Here is a 21302-nt window from a genome sequence, read left to right as displayed (position 1 = left end):
TTAATGCTGATCCTGTAGTTTAAGTTGTCCGAATACCTAAAAATGTCTGAATATACTTATCTCATTCAAGGTTCTATAAAAGAGTGAACTAATGTGCTACACAACAGGACTTACCATGTGAAATGGAGGGTACTGTGACCAACAATTAGATTTACAAGTGAAGACTGATATGTTTATTTACAAAACTTTGAATTTATGTTACTTAAATCGACTGATTTATATGTCTGTATTTATTTCTTGTATTTATAGATTTCTTGAAAATAGAATGAAATTGACAGCCCCTGATGAAGAGAACTAATCTCGAAACGCATTGGACATATATGTATGGAATAAACCATTTTGAGAAAAATTGAAAAACCTTTTGTGAATTTTGCATTCTTGTTTTTTCCATAAATATAAATTGTGACTCTACAGTGCATTCCCTCTTGTATGGAATGCAATATGATAACCAAATCCTTATTGAAAAATTCACTTTTAAGTTACTGGGCTTGTTTAGCCATAGATGGTGTGCAGGGGACGGGAGTTCCCAAATAGGGAACTTATTCTGGTTCAATTGTATTGACAACCCATATGCCAGGGTGGTTTCTTTGCTCCCCTACACCTTGAATCATATAAGTACACCTCAACTAAACGGATATTTAATCATTTTGCCTACAAAATAGAATAACCTTCCACACTAGGTGTGCATGGTGTTTAAATTCGATTGGGAAGGGGATAAGTGCCGGTTCCTTACCAATAAGGCCCTCACATTGCCCCTACCTCTCTCAGACATCACCTCCTCCTCTTATGAATGTGCTACTATCAGGGCCGGATTGACCCGTCGGCCAATCGGCCCATGGCCGATGCAAAATCATGGCGAAGAGACCTGGGGCCGGTTCCTGAAACTCACGCCTGGGCCGGTCTCTGGCCCAGGCGTGGGGTTCACACTTCAGGACCCGGCACCCAGGGCCGTCGCCTTGCCAGACGCAAATTGCAAAGGATCTGTAAGTAACTAACTTACAGATCCTTTACAATTGCAGCCCCGCCGCCGCCGGGCCCGCCGCAGATTCAGAGAAAGGTAACACTGAAGTGTTACCTTTCTTTGATACATGCCGCGGCCTGGCGGCCAACTGCCGTGACCCGCGACACCATGGCGCCGCTGCGCCAGCAGCAGTCAATGTTACAAAAACCCTCGGAGGGAGCGGCAGGGCGGGGCGAAGCTGCCTCAGCCCGGCCTGCTCCCTCCCAGTGTTTTGTACACATACACCGCAGACTGCTCTCCGCAGGCGCTGCGCCGCTAGTGCCCGCCACAAGTTGCAGCTGTAAGCTGCGTGGTGGGCCAGGAATGGCTTCCCAGCTGTGCCCCTTATCGAGTCCTGATTGAGGCTTCAGTGCTGGTCAAGCCTTCAGCCTAGGGACATGGGCCTGGACCCAGGAGCCCAGGGTCTGGCCTCGGTCCTTTGCATGTGCAGAGAATCTGACTGGGCTGGGGGCCTCAGCTGTTGTTCCTGGGCCTGCTTCTTTCCTGGACGCACGTAGGCTACCAACCAGCCCCAGGAGAAGGTAAGGCAATATTATCTATCCCTTGTTTAGAGGCATTAGGTGCCATGATGTGCCAAGAGGTGCCCAGGCCCCGAGGCAAGATGTCCCTATGTTATGTACTGATGCAGGGTGTGCTGCACTTGCGATGGGGCTGGAATCCCCCAGCGCAGAGGCATGCAGGGACCCCTGGTATGTGGCAGGAGGTGTTCTTGGCTGAGGCAGGGAGTGAGCTGGCTGAAGCAAGGAGTACCCCTGCTGGCACATGAGCTGCTCCTCGACCTACAGAAGGTGGTGCCCCTCTGCCAAGGTCATGGATGACGTAGGGGAATGCTTTTTCTGAGGTGTTTGAGCCAGGAAGTCCCCCTGAGGAAACATGTACCTAGGTGCTGATATAGGGTGTGCACTTGTGATGTGGCTGCAAGAGCCCCAGGGCAGAGTCATGCAGGGGGCCTGGTCTCTGGCAGGAGGTTGTCTTGGCTGAGAAAGAAAGTGCCTTTAGCTGAAGCAAGAAGTACATGCGCTGGCACATTAGATGCCCCTCCGCCTAGCCCTTTATGTTGATACTGTTGGGGGCTACAGTGTGTGGTGTGCTGATGGCTCGACACAGCACAGTAGTGTTAGAAAATAGATGTGCATTGGCTGTTATTTATTTATTTATTCTTTAACAATTCCAAACACTGTCTGTCCTTACTATCATTGTACAAACATTGTAAAAAAAGACCTCTGAGGTCGGTGGTAAATGGTGGTAATGTTGCTAGTTTTAAAGTTTGAATGCAGTGAATTCTAAGTAATACACATTGAAAGATTTACAGCAACCTTTTTCGCATTGAGGGATATTGCATTATAATTGGCAGAGAAAGGGCTTTTTTGGCATCTGAAAAACAATGCTTTGGTAAGATGTATGCTGCTGTTGAAGTGCACACAGACCGCTCTAGATGTGGGTGCTTGAAACACTGGGACATAGACACACCGACAGCTGTCAGTATGACACTCGTAGAAATACGAGTTGTTTCGATGTCCTGTGAGTGCGCTGTTTCCCTATTTTGCCAACCTGAAAAAGCCTGAAAAGTACATGCACGCATGCTTGAAATGCGGCCACATTTGCACCAGACCTGCAGCGCACGTTTCATGTCCTGATTTAAAGAACATGTTGCTGTGTCGTAACACAGCCAACACTGGGGCAGCTGCTTGCCCCTCATCCCCTCCCGATGTTCAGGGCCCATGTCAACCAAAAATGTTGAAAGGCCCTGACTCCGAACCTGTGGATACTCTGTGTTGCTTATTCATCTGGACCAGCATGAGCACACACACTTGCATCTATGCAAAGCAGATTTAACAATTCACAATAATCTCCAAACCTCACGCCCAGAGCCCAGACATGGACGCAAATGACCATTCTTTACCATCTACTAAGAAATTCAGAAGCATTTTAATACTTCTATTGCTACAGACATCACTCAGCTAAAACACACCCAGCAGCGGTCCCCCATCATTTTATACAGCAGCTTCCCAAGCACACTTGGCACTCTTATCCGCTCTGTCATCCCACCATGTTGCACCCCCACACCTAGCCACACGCATTTGTACGCAAAAGAGCACAATACCGTGGGTCCATTTCTGGCAACACTAACCTTTAACCAATTCACCTAGAATCTCAACAGCACACAGAAAGCGCACAGTTCTGAATATGCACGCACAAACATATCACATTAGTGTTTCCACCTTACCTGCTCCCACTATCGTCCCCCTTTTCAGAACCGAGCACCAAGAAGTCACAATAATGGCAGAAGCTGCTATTCGAGGCTGTAACATTACAAACATACATCTGAGCTCCGGGAATGTTACTTGGTGGGGGCTATCAGGAGCTTGTGTTCGAAGAACACCAGCTTTTACAAAGGGAATGCTATCACAGGAAGTCTCAGGGAACTGTCGCTATAACAGGGTCTCTTAGATGTTATGTTATGATATAATAATTGCTCATTTTACTATAGCTGATATGATAGCTCAGTGGGTTGAGTGCTCACTGCTGCGATGTGTGTATCTGCAGGTTTCAGGTTCGAATCCAAGTAAGGCCATTTCAGGTGTTCATCCTTCTGAGGTCGATAAATGAGTACAAACACAGGTTGGGTGATAATGTATGCATATTTGTTCTATAAAAAAGAGCTTAAGCGTAAGTGCTATACAATAACATTATCATTTGGCCTTGGACGTCTGCTTGCATTCACAGTCATTTGACAATATGGATCTATACACACAGATATTAATGATATATGGTGATCTATTCTTGTATGAAATGTATATCACATTAGTGAAATCTTAACCATATTTTTCATATTGTGCTTAGGAATAATGCTATTTGAATCCACTTCCTGTTTTGTCAAGGGGTGAAAGATTGTGTTCATGTCACTCCTGCGCCTTGGAGCTGTGGACCCTGTCACAGAACTGTATGCAAAGTTACGTTATTTTATGAGTTGTGTTGTAATGTAACAGACACATGAACCCTCCATAAGTAGCATTTTCTGTAAAGTCGTGAACTGATGCAATTCAATCACGGATGATGGTTTGAGGGCCGCTTTTTGTGAGGCGCGGGGTGGGCCACATTTTTGAGGCGAGGTGTGGACCACTTTTGTTTGGGTGCCCGGGCCTATTTCTTGTCCCAATCGGACCCTGGCTACTTATCAACTCCCCCTCTTGCTCGTCTCGCTATTATAGCTCTCTATCGACACTGTGGCCTTTTCAACTTCCCTAACTTGAACCTTCTCCTTGAGTCACTTTCCAATGACATTCCCAGTGTCATGCGGGGTAACCTGAAACTTCCGAAGCCCACCCCAGGAACCTGCCTTGAACTTAAGGCCCAGGTATCTGTTCACACTCTCTCTCCTCCTCCCACGACTAGCCCTGCCACACTGATGGGAACTCTCTTGACCCTTGTCTTTCTCTATACTTCGCTCTCCTCCTCGTAGTCTCCCTTCATAGGCAAGGTTTTTCAAGAATGGGGTCAGAGGATGGAATATGCCTTCCCCAGTTCATCATGATTATGCAGTTTCTTGAGCAAGCATGGAGGAAGAAAGTGAAGCTGGTGTGGATTTCTTCTTTCTGGACCACCAAATGTGGTTTTCAGCACTGGTGGCGCTTTCCACAAATTCAGAGTCTTTTACCTTTCCCAGTCCAGAGCAAGAGTAAGACCTTCTGGGGAATCCTCATAATCGGATCCAGAAACAATCCCTGCTCCTAATAACCAAAACGATTTCAGGGAATCCTGGTGATAGCCAGGCATTCTGGCTGATGATGCTCAGTTTATCAGCAAATCATGGGCACCCAGAAAGGAAGCCATTGTCGTTCTTCCTTGGTGGCCAGGCATAGTGTGTCTGCTTTTTTGAATATAGTCCATCTGGTAAATTTCATGTCTCATTTGGCAGTGGAAGGTAAGACATAAAAGGCGCATGAGCAGTTACAGGTCAGTGATTTCAGCTGCCACAAACCAATATGCACTATGCTGGTAGGAGAACTTCCCTTAGTGTGTAGATTGTTTTTAAGTAATTGAGCCGACTAATCCTCCACAGCCCAAAAACTCCACATTATGGGATGTGAAAAAGAGGGACACATTTAGGACTTGGCCGGATAATGAGGCATTACTGCTGAAGACTGACTAAAATGACAATGGGTCTCATCACGAGTTTGGTGGTTTTCCGGAGATAAATCTGCCAGAATACCACCCAAAGCAATTACCATTACCGCAACTTGGTCTGGCAGTATTACCGCTCTATTACTAGTGGTGGTGCAAGTCCCCATTTCTTTGTCGTCCATTGGACTCACTGGGGCATTTTCGGCGCAATTATTGTGGCAGTATTTGCACTGCAGTAATTGCGGCGAAAATGGGCAGAAGGCCGGCGAATTGGAGTTGAATCCTCCAACTTTTCGCCCAACTCATAGTTGGTTGATGTGGTAATGCGGCGGTAACGGAATTACGCTGCATTTTTAGCACACCGCCCAACTCGTGATGAGTCAAGATATCTACGGTCTGCAAAAGGGTTTTTCCTGTCCAGGCCCTAGAGGACAGTGCTTTTCTCTAAAGGGAGCAACTTTTCACATCTTCCAGGGGACAAATAGAGGGAGAAAAGTAGCTACATGCTCCACTTTCCTAGATCAACTGTAGTAATGCATCATCAAGTGCCTAAAGGCTTAGGAGGAGGCAACAGCTAACTGTCGTCAACAGGGAGACAAGAATTACTAATCGCTCTGAGGAGGCTGTATGTGGAAGTGAGCCCCGCACTACCCTAGCGTGTTCGGTGTGATGGATCACATTAGAGGCAACTGATTTTCAGTGCTTAAACAGCACAGGGCGCTATGGACTTTTATTTGGGGGTTCACCCGGATGGCATTATGAAGGCAGGGGATTGGTTCGAAGAGTATTCCAGATTTTTTATTTTAAAATCGATCCACAAAGTAGCTTTTTTGGTGGCAAGTAAACTTAAAACTAGAATAATAGAAACCACTGGGTTTGACTCTGAATAAATCTTTTCCATAATTCATGATTATAAATAGAAGCTAGAATTATACCACCCAACATAAAGTAGTATGTATAGCTAGTTACGGCCAGAGATTTTGCAGTATTTTGGCTGTGAAGTAATGCTTGTCAACTATTCTTGTACTTATGGATTTGTGGTGATTGCAGCTGAATCTACCCGCTACGATTGTTTTTAGAGTCATCTCTGTATATCTAAAAGGGACATGTGTGGATATGTGTGTGTCTGGTTGAAATGTTCAGAGATTTGGCAGGTGGGCAGGTTCCATGGTGTAGACAATGTAACAAACCTTATTCAGATTTTTCTTTTTTAAGCGGTCTGCAATGCTTATCCCTGCTTTATGGTTCTTTCCGCTGTAGTTCTGCCATAGATCTACGTTCATTGTTCCTAAAGTTCAGCAGTTAATTATTGTGACAGGAAATTGTGCGTGTCTCTTCAATAGTGTCCGCAATGAAGGTGTCCGTCACATCGTGGCAAATCTCGAATGATAATTACAGAAACTTAATTTCCCATGGAAGTTGATGAATGCATGCAATCTCAACAGTACAAAGCTTACATGTTTCAGCCATCCACTTACGGGCATGGCACTTCAAGCTTACACGCTTCAGCCCTAGACGTACGCCACTTATGTGGAGGTCGCTGCTGCCTCGGCTGTAGATCAGGGAATCAATAATGTTGCTGCGCAATCTCAACGCTCCAACTCAAAGTAGCTGGAACCGATTTACGGGATTCATGCTTCCCTCGTGGTCAGCTTTATGTGGCTTGCTCCAATTCGTTCACACTAGCTCCTACAAGAAAGACTAGCAATATCGTCTAGAAAGAAGCATTGGTTCAGTGCATTAAATACATGTCAAACTAGCACTGAAGTAAAAATTACTGTGCCAAGCACATGTACACCTGCTAGTGTACTATAAGATAATCAAACAACGTGGCTATCATGTTCTTCGTAAGATTTACTCCCTCCGTTTGTCTCTCTACCTTTCTTGTGCTTTCTTGGAGGCCAGAGATAAAGTTAGCTTGAGAAGTTTGACTAATTGATAAAGTCTGGTGCATTCTGAGGTTTCAGCAAGTTTTGGTTATCATCAGCTTCAAAATTCATGGGCCTAATGGCAGAGCCATTCATAACAAAGAAAGAATTGGAGTTGGGCATTAAGAGGTTTGCCCAGGGATTGGTGCAGTTAAGATAGACGTGTAAAGTTTGGACTCATGGGAAAAGTAGTCCCTTGTGGTCCAGCACAATAGTATACAAAATCTGATTTGCTTGTATGGAGTGCTTCTAGCTTGCATTTGTTTAAGGCATCTTGGCCTTTGTTTCACACTTTGTCTCCTTTGTCTTCATCCCACCAAGCAGTGTATTATATTGGACTAGCCTTGAAGTATCAGGAGTCTTTTTGTCAGGCTTCTGCCATCAGTTCAGTGGCTTGGATTTCATAGTGTCCCTTTTGGATATTCTAAAACCAAACACTGGATTTTGCCCGACATCCATTAAACTCTGCTTCTGTTGTGTTAATTTCCTCCATTTCTTCCAGTCGTGAGTGTCTTCTAGAAACATAACCAATAATTAACTCCTCAATTTTGCTAATGTTATGGTACTTCCTGGCTGATTTACATCTAGGTTAGCATTGCTTCTCTGACAAAAACACAGGTGGATCCAATCTGGCTTCTATAACCCAACCTTTGCTTTGCTCACTGTCCCAAAGCACTATATTCCTTTCTTGATCTGAGTATTTTGGGTGTATGAGCGCAATGGGAAAGACTGATCCCCAACAACAACTCAGCCATTATATAATAATCATTTACTTTTGACATCATCATTGGAGGTTTTATGTTGTTATAATTACATACACAATGCTGCAGTTGGCATAAACATGTATTGTGTACAGGCGCTGATTACCTGTTTTGCATTGTAAAAACAAAAAGTAGAGAAACATTATTTTAATATTAAAAGGTGTGTCCTCAAATGCACACAGATTGCATAACCCATGCCACAATGAGGCAGCAGAGTCCCTAAATAGTCCCTCTATTGACACGAGAGCAGGAGGCTATGGGTTCCCGGGCAGTTACTGTCTATAGAGGTCACAATTATAATCAAACACATGCATTCAAACCTAACAATGCAACACATTCACCTGATACACAACCTGCAAGTGGGCATCATTGGCCCTAATGGTTTGACGAAGATTAGGTTTTGGACACACCATCTGCATTGCTAGATAATAGTTTTCTCTTGGTTGGGAGACAGAAATTGTATTGGAAACTCAGATTTCTTTTCATTCAACTATGCAGAATGATATAATGGGGGAAAGGGGCCCATACTGTACCTTCAGAAGGTGTTGTGCTGTGTAAAAGCCTGCTGGTCCACTGCCCACGATGCACACCTTGGGCGAGTCCTGGCTTGTGCATAGCGTCCTCCTTACAGCTGGGCTCAGAAAGAATGAAAATGGTTAGGGTTTGTAATGAAGGTGTAGAAAAAGCAATGCACACACCACCTAGACAGGGCTGGTCTCAACAGCTAATTTACTAGAGACTCAGATTGCTTGTGGAGAACATATGGCAGGGCTCACATCCCCCAGATTCTGGTACAGGATATCTCTGGTAGTGAAGCAGCAAGGATTATGGGAGGGCTACAGGTAGATGAAATCTAATGCGACTCAAAACACCACCAGTCTATTCCACCCACTAGACCCATTTCCTCCTACCACAGGATGACCTGTTCCCATGTGTCAGGCTTACGATAAATGCTCCAGATATGATTTTGAGGTGGGAATATTTTACTCCCCATTTTCATACTTAGAGAGTAAATGCTGTTTCAAGAGATTCAAAATTAGTTTTCTCCTTCGCAATGGAGTAGAAACACATGACGCGATATCCAGCCAATGCATGCAAACAGTTCAAACGGTACGAAAATCATTATCATGAGTCAGTGGCCCACTTTGTGACAAAAAAAGCAGGTTTCTCTCACAATAACCGGATAAAGCACAGGTTACAGTTGCACATGCACCCTCTCGCAAATGGAACGGGTGAGCACTAACACTCAGAGATTCCCTTGCATGCAAAGAAGAGGCACAACAGCAGCATGAACTTTGCCGAGAAATAACAGATCAGCTGAAGAACGAGCAGGGCAGGCTACCGTCACACAATCAGAAAAAGCGAGTAACAGGAACAGCAATGCAGGCGTTCAACGTGCAGAAGAGATGAAGTAGATCAGTGAAATGTAAAGCAAGGGTAGAAGATTACCACATAGAATAGATAAGCATTGGGTCTCTGCTGAGGATGCTCCTTTCACATAGAACAGTTCCAGTATGCGCTACAGGAGTGTGTATTCCCCTCTTTGTATAGAATAGGTATGCCATGGACACCAGTAGATCATTATTTCTTCACATAGAACAGAGATGTTGTAGGCCACAGCAGTAGAAGTTCCTCTCACACACAGAAGGAATGTCATAAGATGGCGCCGTGCAAGCATCACACACTCTGGAAAGCTAAATGAAGGGCCTCAGCAATGCAAGCTATACACATAGAACAGGAAGAGCATAGACCTCAGCAGTTCAAATTACTGTCACAAAGCACATGCCCAGCATTGGCATCAATGATGCTAGCTCCCCTCACATAGAAAAGGCATTACCCACAGCAGGGGAGCACCACCGACATAGAACAGGAACAAGCAAGCTCCTCACAGATAGAACTAATATAGCATTGACAGGAACTAGTCCAAATACATACACAAAGGGCCTCATTACGAGTCTGGCGGTAACCGAGGCGGTAAAACCGCCTGGTTACCACCGGACTCTTATTACCATCCCGCCTCCGTGACTCCCGAAGTTACTGGGGCATTACAACCCCGGTGTCCCGGGAATTCCGGAGACGGAATGGTGTTAATCCCCATTGAGTCCTATAGGACTCAATGGGGATGGGGATCATGGAAACACTGGCACCATCTCGTGATGGAGCCGGTGTTTCCTCGTCCAACTTCAGGCGGGGGGTGTTAAACCCGCCAGGTCAGACCTGGCGGGTTTGACGCCTCCGCCTGCAGGAGTTGTGATCCCCCGGCATGGAAACAACGGTGGCGGCGGGTTTTCCGCCACCATTGTTTCCATACCGGGCGAGTTATAATCAGGACCAAAGTCTGCTTTTGGAGTCAAAAATGCTTTTTGCAGTAGAAATTCAGTAAAAGAACAAATTATACCAATTCCCAGCCACTCTACCGCTGGCTCACTTCCTAAAGCATGTCGCAGGATGGAATGTTATTATGCAGGAGGATAAATGTCAGAGATGGCCGAAGAATCACTCAAACTCTCACAGGCGGTTCGAGGGTCTTTACCGATTTCTTCCTGGGCCCTAGGGCCGTTCCTCTGACTCTTGTCTTGACTAGCACCTTCTCTGTAGACCAGGCGTCCAAAACCCAGGTTGGTATATATAGAAGGTTGACCCCCCCCCCCTAGTGCTAATTTTCTGTCTTCATCTAAAGATGGTGACCTAAAGGCAAATGTACGTCCTCTTAGCTCCCTCAGGGACTTTCTAACTTTCCTTACTCTATACAATGGTTAGTGTTCTAAAATTTGACACTTGGCGAATAAGAAATGTTGTGCTGTGTATATATAGAATTGAAGTGGAGAGTGCCTTTTCCATGGCTGGCTAGTAGCTTGTAAACAAAACACGAACAGCCCAATTACCTCTTTCTCAGTCTGCCCTGATAGCTGGGCAGTGGGGTGTGAGAATGAGCTGTATTTCATGAACACAGATTTACATATGAAAAACATGCCAAATTTGTGAACACAATTAAAACAAAATGTATTCATCTAATATTTTTTAAAAAACAATGATGTTAGTTCTAAGTGCTTTCCACAAGGCACATCAAAATCAACTGAAAAAATTCATTTTTACAAACCTCAAAGATATAGGTGAATGGGGTTAGTATGTGACATAACTTTGTTGTCAACAAGTTGTCATTACTATAGGATCTTCAACATTTTATTATAGGGGAAAACCGTACATGTAAAGGACCGTTGTTGTGGTCTTTGTTTAGCTTAGACAAAATCTCTTTCTATGTCTAATGGATGTCTACATATGTTTCGGCTTGTGGTTTAAAGGGTTAAAAATTGGCATAGGTCATACGCTATAGGACTTCTGTCGCCATATATACATCCCACTGACCTTGTCAGTATCACGTGGTTAGACTGGAGCTTTTTTCTCTTTAATAGGAGGAGATGTCTACCTTCTTGGTAGGCTACTTTATGCTGTTGCCTCTATGTTTGCTTTCCACTGTTTCGGAGTTGGAACGTTACAAGGATGTGGTGTCTTCCTTCTTTGTAGGCTGCATAGTGCTGTTGCCTCTATTTTTCCCTTCCTCTATTTCAGGGGTGGCACATATCTGTAAATGACTAGGGAGTGATTACTTTTGCAAATATTTGTTATTCGTGCGTTTTCCATTTTTCGTTATTTATTGCTGTCATGTACTGACCTGACTAGTGAAATGTTCCGGTCTCTGCTGTGGCGCAGGTCGCAGGATTGTTCCAGGATGTAAATGCCGGCTGCCTAAGACAGACGCCCTTGCTTCTTTTAGACCCTTCTATGTTGTTTGTAGAGGCTGTTTAGAGAGGGCGCGATATATTAATGGCACTGCTCTGCTGGGTGGGGTGTATTTGCTTTTGAATATTACTAAAGTCTTGACCCCTAGACATGCGCTTATCTCTTGCTCGTGTGAATATCATCAGCGTGATTTTTCATCCTTTTGTTGCAGTACTCGTGTGTCCTGTCGGCACTTACGGGGTCCGGTCTCGATTTCTTCTCATCTTTCCGTCTGCTCCATGGTGCAGCTAGCGTTGGTGTGCGCTGTCGCTTCCGGCTGACTTCCGCTTTGTAATACAATGCGGGTCGTATGATCCAATGCTAGACTGGCACCCCGAGTTGCGTATAGACTTGTTAATCCGCCATGTTGGAAGTCTGTTACATTATGGGGGACATTGCGAGTGTTCTGATACTTCATTGAAGGGTATTTCTGTGAAAGATTATTCAGAAGAAGAGGTGATTAAAAATGGGCCACATTGTTGCTCTATATTTTGATCTGTCACAGGAACAGATGTTGTTCCCGTGTAAGTGAACATATATTCTTGATTTTAATTAGAGTATTCGATTTTACTTCCATTCAACTGCGGAATTTAAACCATTTTTTTACAGTGTCCAAACTGTCAATCCATTTTTGCTCACATTTTCGTAGTGCAAGATCTTTGTCGCTGCCTCTTTTAGAAATCTGTACTGTCTGGATAATGAACCAGAACATTTCACTGGTTTTGTGTTTGAGGCGGGCGTAGTGTGCTACTAATGGTTTATTGGGAGTAAGATTTCTGATGCTGCATCTGTGCTCATCAATTCGTGGTTTGATTTGCCTCTTTGTTTTCCCAATATATAAGAGTTGGCAGGGGCATTGGATAGCATACACTACCCATTGAGAGGTGCAGTTGGTAAACGTCTTTAGCTGCCATTCCTTTCTTTCAGGTTTATGCTTTTCAAGTTTTAGAGGACAAACAGAACAGTTGCCACACTTAAAGTGTCCAACCACCGGTGGAAGTGCCCATAAGGTTCTCTGTGAGTCTCTAGTGCTTGTTCTTTTGGGTATGTATGCACCAGGCTGTCTTTGAGGTTGTTTTGCCTTTTAAAGGCAAACCTTGGTGGAGCTTGGTTGAAGTCCTCAGTTTTAATAATATGCCAATTTTTTATAACCAACTTTCGTAGTCCATGGCTTATTGGACTGAATGTTCTGACTAATTTTGTCAGCTGTTGTTTTGCCTATTAGATTTAGGCATGTGTCTCTGTTTTTTCGGGTATCCCCTTTCTTTTAGATGTTGTTTCAGATGTTTTCCATGTGTTTTGTAATCCTCCAGTAGGGTGCAGTTCCGTCGGACTCTTAGAAATTGACCTATAGGGAGGTTTGCTTTTAGACTTGCTGGATGATAACTCTGTTAGAGTGTTTTTGTCTGGTGGCTTTCTAAAGAGTTTGGTACAATTTCTAAATCGAAAAAGGGCATGGTTTTAATGTCATGATTAATGGTAAAGCTAATGTTGGCATTTTGTAGGTTAAGCCATTTTTGGAAATCTAGAAGGTGTATTAGCGAACCTCTCTAGATCAGGAAACAGTCGTCTATGTAGCGATGCCATACTGCAATATTGGACTGGTATGGATTGTTGATGTGATAGATGGAGTTTCTTTCTACATGGTCCATATATAAATTAGCAATGTCCGGGGCAAAGGTGGCGCCCATGCTGGTCCAGTGTTTTTGATTGTAATACACCCCTTGGTAAAGAAAGAAATAGTAGCTTGTAACTTTAATTGCCCCGCTACGGAGACTTGTAATTGTGCTTTACAGAAACTGTTGTATTCAGTCCCCTTTCGATCATGTTCACTCCCGCCTCGTCTACTCTCCCTTTTTCTTCACCCACTTCTCACTCACTCTAATTATCTGTCCCTCTGATGTCTTTTAGCCCTTCTAAGTCTCACCTCCTCTTCTGATGTTAATCCTCCCTCCTATTCTAGTATTATTACCTCCTCCACACTCCTACAGCCACCTCCACAGCACTACTCCCTCTGCTACACCACTTCTTCTACTACTCCATCGCTTTTATTTCACCCTGTACCATACACTTCACATTCACTCTTTACACTAATTTATACAATCACTCTTGCCACACTAACACGCCCACTCACACTGCAGTACCACTTCCATTTCTTAGCCAATACCGCGCCTGCTCCTAAAAATGCCTCCCCACTCACTGCTCCTTCCTGCCTCCTGCTCGTCTCTTAGTTGCACACCACCTTCTCCACTGACCTCTCCCGGGTAACTCGCAGTTCCTACTTCTTGTTGCCATCTTATATCCCCCCGTACCTTCTGATATTGGTTAGTTTTCTGTCTCTTTGCTTTCATAACTCCTCTACAAAGATCTGCACATTTGATCTCTTCTGCATATATTTAAATTTGTAATACAAACTAATCTGCCCAATTACAGAGTAAAGAAAAATAACTTGTAGAACTTGTTTTGAGGTTTTATGGCATAATTGTCTTTCGATGGTTAATAAAAAAGTACTACTAAATGGAATGCCAATGGTTGTGGTAAGATAGTTCTCTAATCTCTAACCGAGTTAGCCTTACATCGCTTAGAGGTCAGTAAACTGTCTATTGACGGAGGTAATCATTTTAACAGCAGAACGTTGCGTGTAGTGCAATAAAAAAAAAAGGTAAATACCTGTCCAGATTACCACTACAGGTACAGGTTTTGCAGAGTTTCTATTTCAGTTGCAAATGTAATTATTTAATTTTTGCAACAGCACTTGCACTGGGTGGAGAGTCAGGTTTGGAATGTTTTCATTGTAGTCATCAAGATTTGAAAGAGGTTGTGACCCCTGAAGGTGCCTCACCTGCTAGTCCCCGGGGATTTGTCATCCAGGTGCCCAGGACACGGCCATCGCTCTTGGAACCGGTTCCTGGGGTGGATGGGAGGATCACCTGGATGTGGGGATCCTCTGGGAGTGGACGTGGGACACTGGATGGAGAGACGCAGTATCCCCTTCCCTGTAGGTAGGTAGGATATTTAGGAACTTAACCCTCCCTTTCCCGACATGGACCCTTTCTCACGGACAACTCACTGTGAACATAAACGGATTAACACCTCCCTACCCGACATTCCCTCTGTTACCATACACCATTTCAGAACCCATACCATTACCCACCGCCCCTTTCCCGACAATATTTCAGCAGATTTACATAAACTCATTAGTACAAACTACTAACCCATTCCTACCCTATGTTCTTTTCTAAAGTCACCGAGACAAGGAGGAGAGAGAGTTGGAGGAGGAAGATTACCAACAGGGAACCTCATACACAGAATACAGACTCTCCCTTTTCTACAGCAAACTGTCCCACTAACGAGGCCAGGCAAAGTCAGGCCTCTTTACAACTATGCACATTTAAACCTAATCACTACTTCCAGGAAGAATAAAAGGCGGAGCAGGAAAACACACTTCGAGTGAGCTGGGGATCTAGGAGGGTGCCAGAAAGCCAGAGAGAAACCTGCAGAGCTGAGAGGAACTTGGAAGGCCTGGAGGAGGAAGGACGGCCCAGACACTGAGCCTGCGTGCCCAGGGAAGGCAGGAGTGGAAGCTGTGCCTCCAGGAAGCCTAAACCAGGGTCAGCTGGAGTTGCCTGGTGGCACCCACAAAAAGATCCTCCTCTGGGGGACAGCTGGCACAACTCTGACCCCAGGTAAAAACCCTGAGTACTCCTGCTGCACCTGAAGCCACAGAATGCCGTTTCGTCCGAGGGAGACACTTGGTGAACTTTGAGAAGGGTCAGAGCCCGACAGAGTGAGACCCAGTTGTGAAGGGTAAAACGGAAAACTGAATCTTCCACACAGCCGGTGAGTCGAAGGCAACATGCATGAAGCCAGTCTGTGAATGAAACCAGAGTGAAAGTAAAGTACCAAAATAGGTACCAGATACAGAGCGGTCTGGCACCACATGGATGTTCACTCGAAGGTCTCTGTTTGGCACCCCCCCACCCCGAAGGGGGAAGAATTATTGAACTATGAAATCGAAGTGGTCCTGCAGTGGATTACGTTAACTCACGTGCACATTTGAGAGTCTTTGATTGTCTGTAAACTGAAATTGGTTTGAGCTCGGCCGAGGGGGACTAATTGTAGAAAAGCGGTCTGAACCCGGAAGAGGTGGATCCTGGGTGAAAAATAACCCTGACTGAGGGAGGCTAAAGGTGAAAGAAGGATCGGAGCCCGGCCGAGGGGGGATCCAGGGTGAAGTGTAAATCACCCGCCAGAAATATTGAGAAAGGAACTTGCTTTGTTATTTATGGTACATCAGGTCCTCTAAGGACTTTGCACAAAAGAGACTTGGGCACAGAAGGCCCTGATATTGGTGAAAGGGACTGTGCTGTGCTGGAGTAACCCGCCTTGTGCCATGCTAAAAAAGTGGGGAAGGGAGGCCAACAGCCTAAACATCCCGAGTTATCATTTTGTTAACACTTCTTTCTTTTTGTGAACATTATCCCACACTATTTTGTAGCATAGGGGTAAGGATTGGCAATAGTTTATTTTTTTTGGAATAGGACCTTTTTATTTGACTAGACTCCACTAGGACTGTATTATTATTTGATGGTCGTAGCTTGCTCCCATTTTAGACTTAGGTTTAGATAAGAGTTTTTCACACCCCTGATAAAGCTCAATAAACACCCTTGAACTGTGATCACTTGTCTGTCTTACTTTGATACCATGCCTTCCTTACACCCCTATGATTGGTGTAATGACAATCACTCACCCTTTGGGTAAGGGCCATGCTGTCGCTCACCGTTTACCCCACTGATTCAGAGTTACGATTGAATGGGCTTTTAAACTAGACATTGCTTACTCAGATAAGGTGCTCAGGGGAGTATTTTACACACTATTTAGAGTGTAAATTAAATTCTAAAAGTAAACATGATGTGCCTCCTTCACAAGAGTGTACACAGTATGCAGTCCAAACATACAAAATAGGTTCTTTGTTACAAAGGATACTTCCCAGTTGAAACTAAGTTTTCCATCTATTATTACTGCTAGGATTCTAAGGGACATAAATATAAATGCAAAATGCTCCTCACTATGAGCATCTACTGACATAAAACACAGCAGAAGTTGAACAGAAAGAAAACTAAATCTTTCTCACTGATGTTTCTTTATGGCAGGGTGAGTGCACACAGCCTTAAAAAAACAAATGTCTGTTTTTCGCTATGGCCTGCAATTTCCTCCATGCAGAGAAAAATCAAAAGATACGTTCTTAAATCAGACAGGTCACCAGCCCTTTGTACTGCACTCTGCTCTCAACTGGTGTAAAAATGATATTCATGGAAAGAGAAAAGGTGTTGTAGTTACAAGATATGGAGGCCTGCTTACACTACTCACTTATCTGCGATGCAGTGCAAGCAAGCATCACCTTTAAGGGAGGTCTGCTAATCTTGATCTACGACATCTTACAGTGCAAATTCGATGCCCCATTCCAGTCTCTGAATGCATGAAAACCGCGAGGCTCGCACCTTGAAGATGGCTGCCACCATCTGATTCCGACTCGCCCAGCATTGCGATTGTTCCTACTGCCTCTGGATTGGCCAGGCCTCCTGCCTTAACCAATAGCAGGGCACCAGCAGGCGTTAGCCGGCCCGCACCGAAGGCAAACAACTAAGGCAACTGGCCTGCGCCTGGATTCCAACTTCTTCAGCGACCGGAGCAGAAGCTCCTCTCCTACATAGCTGCAGGAGCAGCTCACACTTTGCCCCCACAGCTGACCACTTGAAGGTAAACATGTGTGGCTTATTGCGCTGTTGGAGCACCGGAGCTGCCTGAAGCCCTAATGCACCTTATCTCCACTGCATTATTCATGGTTATCCTGAGTAAGCATACATCCTTGATCTACAACATCTTACCATGCAAATTCGATTCCCCATTCCAGTCTCCGAATGCACGAAAACCGCGAGGCTCGCACCCCGAAGATGGCCGCCGCCATCTGATTCCGGCTCGCCCAGCATTGTGATTGTTCCTGCTGCCCCCGGATTGGCCAGGCCTCCTGCCTTAACCAATAGTGGGGCACTGGCAGACGTTAGCCGTCCCCCACCAAAGGCACACAACTAAGGGACCTGTCCTGTGCCTGTCCAGTGACGCCCATTCGCGCACGCTAATCCCCCTGCCCATATTTCGCTTCACCCACTACCAACCAAGAGGCAATTGCGCTGGTCTCTGCCACCCTACGTCAGCCCACCTTTTGAACAAAGGTCTGCTAAATGTCGTGGTAAGACTCGCCTCATATGCATTGTCCAAACGATTTTGCCTATCAATCATAACATTGCTAACTGCCACCCCCCTAGATGTACATCATGCTGAGCGCCTGTGTGTACTAACAGGGATAGGGGCTGCTCCCATGTGCTTGCCCTTCTGGAAATCTTGATACATATGTACAACTGTTATGCAAATGCCTTGTCTCGAAAACCGTACCCAATAATGATCATGCCACTGTAACAATGTTCAGTTGCCTGTTAATGCCTGCCGACGCTGCTTTATTGTTCAGATTACCTGGCCCAGCATATCAACATTAGACTGCACCGTCTAGTATACAAATAGCCATGCCGCTACCTACTATCGTCTCCAGTGCTGATGCATGTCTCCCTCACAATAGCGCCTCGATCTAGCATCACCCTAAATCATATGGCAGACACCGACCTGTGCAGCCGCCCTATGCTACACTCAGATCACTCTAGTACCACCGTACTATCACCTCCCATCCACCTCACCTGTGGATGCAGTCTCCAACAAATGTCTTCAAAAGGGACCCAACCTAAGACTATTCGCCATGCTCACTACCCTCATACTACTACAATACTCACAGCATTATCTCTCTCCCACCAACAACAGAAGTGCAGATACTCACTCCCGCCTAGCAAAAATGGCCTACCAACTGGACACCAGATCCCTTAATACCACAGTTTGCTCTAAGGGAGCGTTCTTCCACGTAGGACTAGGATTAGCTTGCATTCACTGCAGCAGACATCACCCACTTCCATGCCCCAAGCCACTCTTACCTACTACGGCAGCCTTCGCATCCATAACACTCAATAATAATAATAATTATTATTATTATTAAAGCACAACACACTGCAGCAAACTTAGGCACCTCATGCCTCGCTCGCCTTGCCACAAGAACATTCACATTACGGACACCCTCTAAACCAATACTAGGATCTACAAGGAGAGCTAGACTCTCCTCCTGCACCCAGCTTCATCCATTAGCTACTACAAACCACAGCATCCCTCCTCCCACCAGCAAGTCACTCCCACTCCAGCCACCCTGTGGTCATAAGCCCACCACCTCCATTATACCACCACCGCTCAATTGCCAGAACCCACAGAGCAATACAATACCACAGCCCAGCCACTGACCCCTGCAACCCAAACACACTACCCACATTCTAAAACACCACTAAAAGACGCTGTACTTAACGTACGATCCCTAGGTGCTCACGCCATCGACGTGCACAACCTCATTATAGAATCCCAACTAGATTCTAGTAATGACGGAAACATGGCTCCACCCTGCCTCAGACCCTTTACTATCGCTAGCCATCCCACCTGAATATAACATTCTCAGAGCAGACGGCCATGATGCCACCGGAGGAGGTGTAGCCATCATCCCTACATTTAGGAGGTGTAAATCCACCCTACATTTCAGAATATGCTAAATGGACACCCCAATAGGCTACAAACTCCTACTTCTCAAACTAGCTACCTATTCTAATACCACCATCAATTTCCTAATAGTGTATAGAGCCCCTAACTAAACTAGCAACCCAGACATTGATCTGCCACTGCTCATTACTCCCCTCCTTAAACCCAAAACTAAATTCATCATTCTAGGAGATATCGATCTGGGATACAAAGATGTAACAGATCACAAAGATACACACCCTCTTAGAAATGCAATTCACACAAATAGTAAACGTCCCGATCCACTCAAAAGGCAGAATCCTCGATTGGATCCTAACACTGAACACTGTAGTCACCCTAGATTTATCATGGACGGACCACTTCCTAATTAGCTTCAATCTATCATTGAACAATGGCCCAGTGGCTGCCGTCATCCCTCCCACACCCATCTTGATGCGAAACACTTGCAAACTCACCCCTGAAATCCTTTCCCTCATCTTGAACAAACTACTTAATGCCCAACCCTTAGCTAACAATACCCCTGAGAGCATCTCACTACTCAGTTCGTCATTAAACCAAGGGTTACTATGTTTGGGTTTGGGAAGTTCAGACTTAGGGGGGCTGCATCATCAATGGCTGTTTTGAGGAAGGTGTGGAAGACAACTAGTCATCTCGGACCCGTGTGTTCACACGGCAGATAACTCGAAAGCACAGGATGGTGGAACAGGCCGCCGCACACAGTCATGATACAGGGTCCTTGTTCAAGCAATAAGGAGAAAAAGAGCCTTAGAAAATGTATTCAGAAAAAACCCTAATAGTGAATCCAAAATAGAACTCTTCAATACAGCCAAAACCTACAGACTTGCAGTGTTAAGTCACAAAGCAAATTCCCACAACCAATGTATTATCAATGCAGCCTCTAACAGCAAAGAGTTGTTCTCGATCATCAAAGAACTAGAAACTCCTATTCCACCTCCTATTCCTGCCATTATAAGTAATGCTTGGTACACAACCATTCAGGACGCAGTAGCTTCCAAAGTAAATACCCTCCAAAACAAAATCACCCATCAAAGAAAACTTCTAGCACACACTGCAGAGCCTACTCCCACGCTACAAATAAACACCCCCGCCAACATACCACTATTCTATTTCACACCAGTGACCACTACCCACATACTAAAGACCATAGTCTCCCTGAAACCATCCAATTGTAAAGGCGACAGCTGTCCTGCAAAAGTAGTTAAGGCCTGCACACCCGCACTTGCTTCCATTATTACCAACTTCATGAATTCCTTGTTTAACTCTAACTTCATTCCTGCCAGCATCAAAGAAGCATGGGTTACTCCCCTTCTTAAAAAACCTAACCTAGACCCCACCATCCGCACCAACTACAGACCAATCACAACAGTACCCTTTCTACTTAGAATTATTGACAAAGTTGCCTATACCGAAGTTCAATCCCATTTCGAGAAGAACCTCCTTCTAGGCGATAGACAATCAGGCTTTCGTCTCAGGCATAGCACTGAGATGGCTCTACTGGACTTAAAAAACAAACAGATGGATGGCATCAGAGATTCAGGTAACCTATGCACCCTACTACTAGATCTATCCGCATCATTTGATCTAGTCGATCACAACAAGCTATGCCGAACACTAGCAAACAACTTCCACTTTTCGAAAGAAGCGACCATGTGGATTAAATCATTCCTATCAGACCGCACCTCTAGAGTAGCCATAGGAGACAAAGCTGCTGATCCCATAGCAATCCCACTGGTTGTCCCTCAAGGATCTTGCTTATCCCCCACTCTTTACAATGCCTATACTAAATTACTCTTCGCTGCCCTAGACGCCATGGGAGTAACATATACCAAATTTGCTGACGATACGCAGATATTAATCCCCATTACAGGCAATCGCGAACAGGACACTCTCTGTATAAACAATATCTACTCACTTATCCAGAACTGGATGGCAACAAACAGCCTTTGACTCAATGTAGAAAAAAAAAACAAGATTCTTATAGCCCGC

The 21302-nt window shown here is 44.9% G+C and overlaps 1 protein-coding gene across 1 annotated transcript in view; it reads right to left on the bottom strand.

Moving 5' to 3' along the window:
- Window positions 1-21302, bottom strand: part of FDXR (ferredoxin reductase) — a 152099-nt gene that overhangs the window by 117407 nt on the left and 13390 nt on the right. Inside the window, exon 2 of the mRNA XM_069654854.1 lies at window positions 8369-8466. Coding sequence (XP_069510955.1) covers window positions 8369-8466 — 98 coding nt within the window. The remainder of the gene's footprint in view (window positions 1-8368; window positions 8467-21302) is intronic.

This window comes from Ambystoma mexicanum, chromosome 3q (genome assembly GCF_040938575.1).
Source record: "Ambystoma mexicanum isolate Mex_15411 chromosome 3q, UKY_AmexF1_1, whole genome shotgun sequence".
Taxonomy (NCBI): Eukaryota; Metazoa; Chordata; class Amphibia; order Caudata; family Ambystomatidae; genus Ambystoma; species Ambystoma mexicanum.
This window is presented reverse-complemented; position numbering and strand designations above follow the sequence as displayed.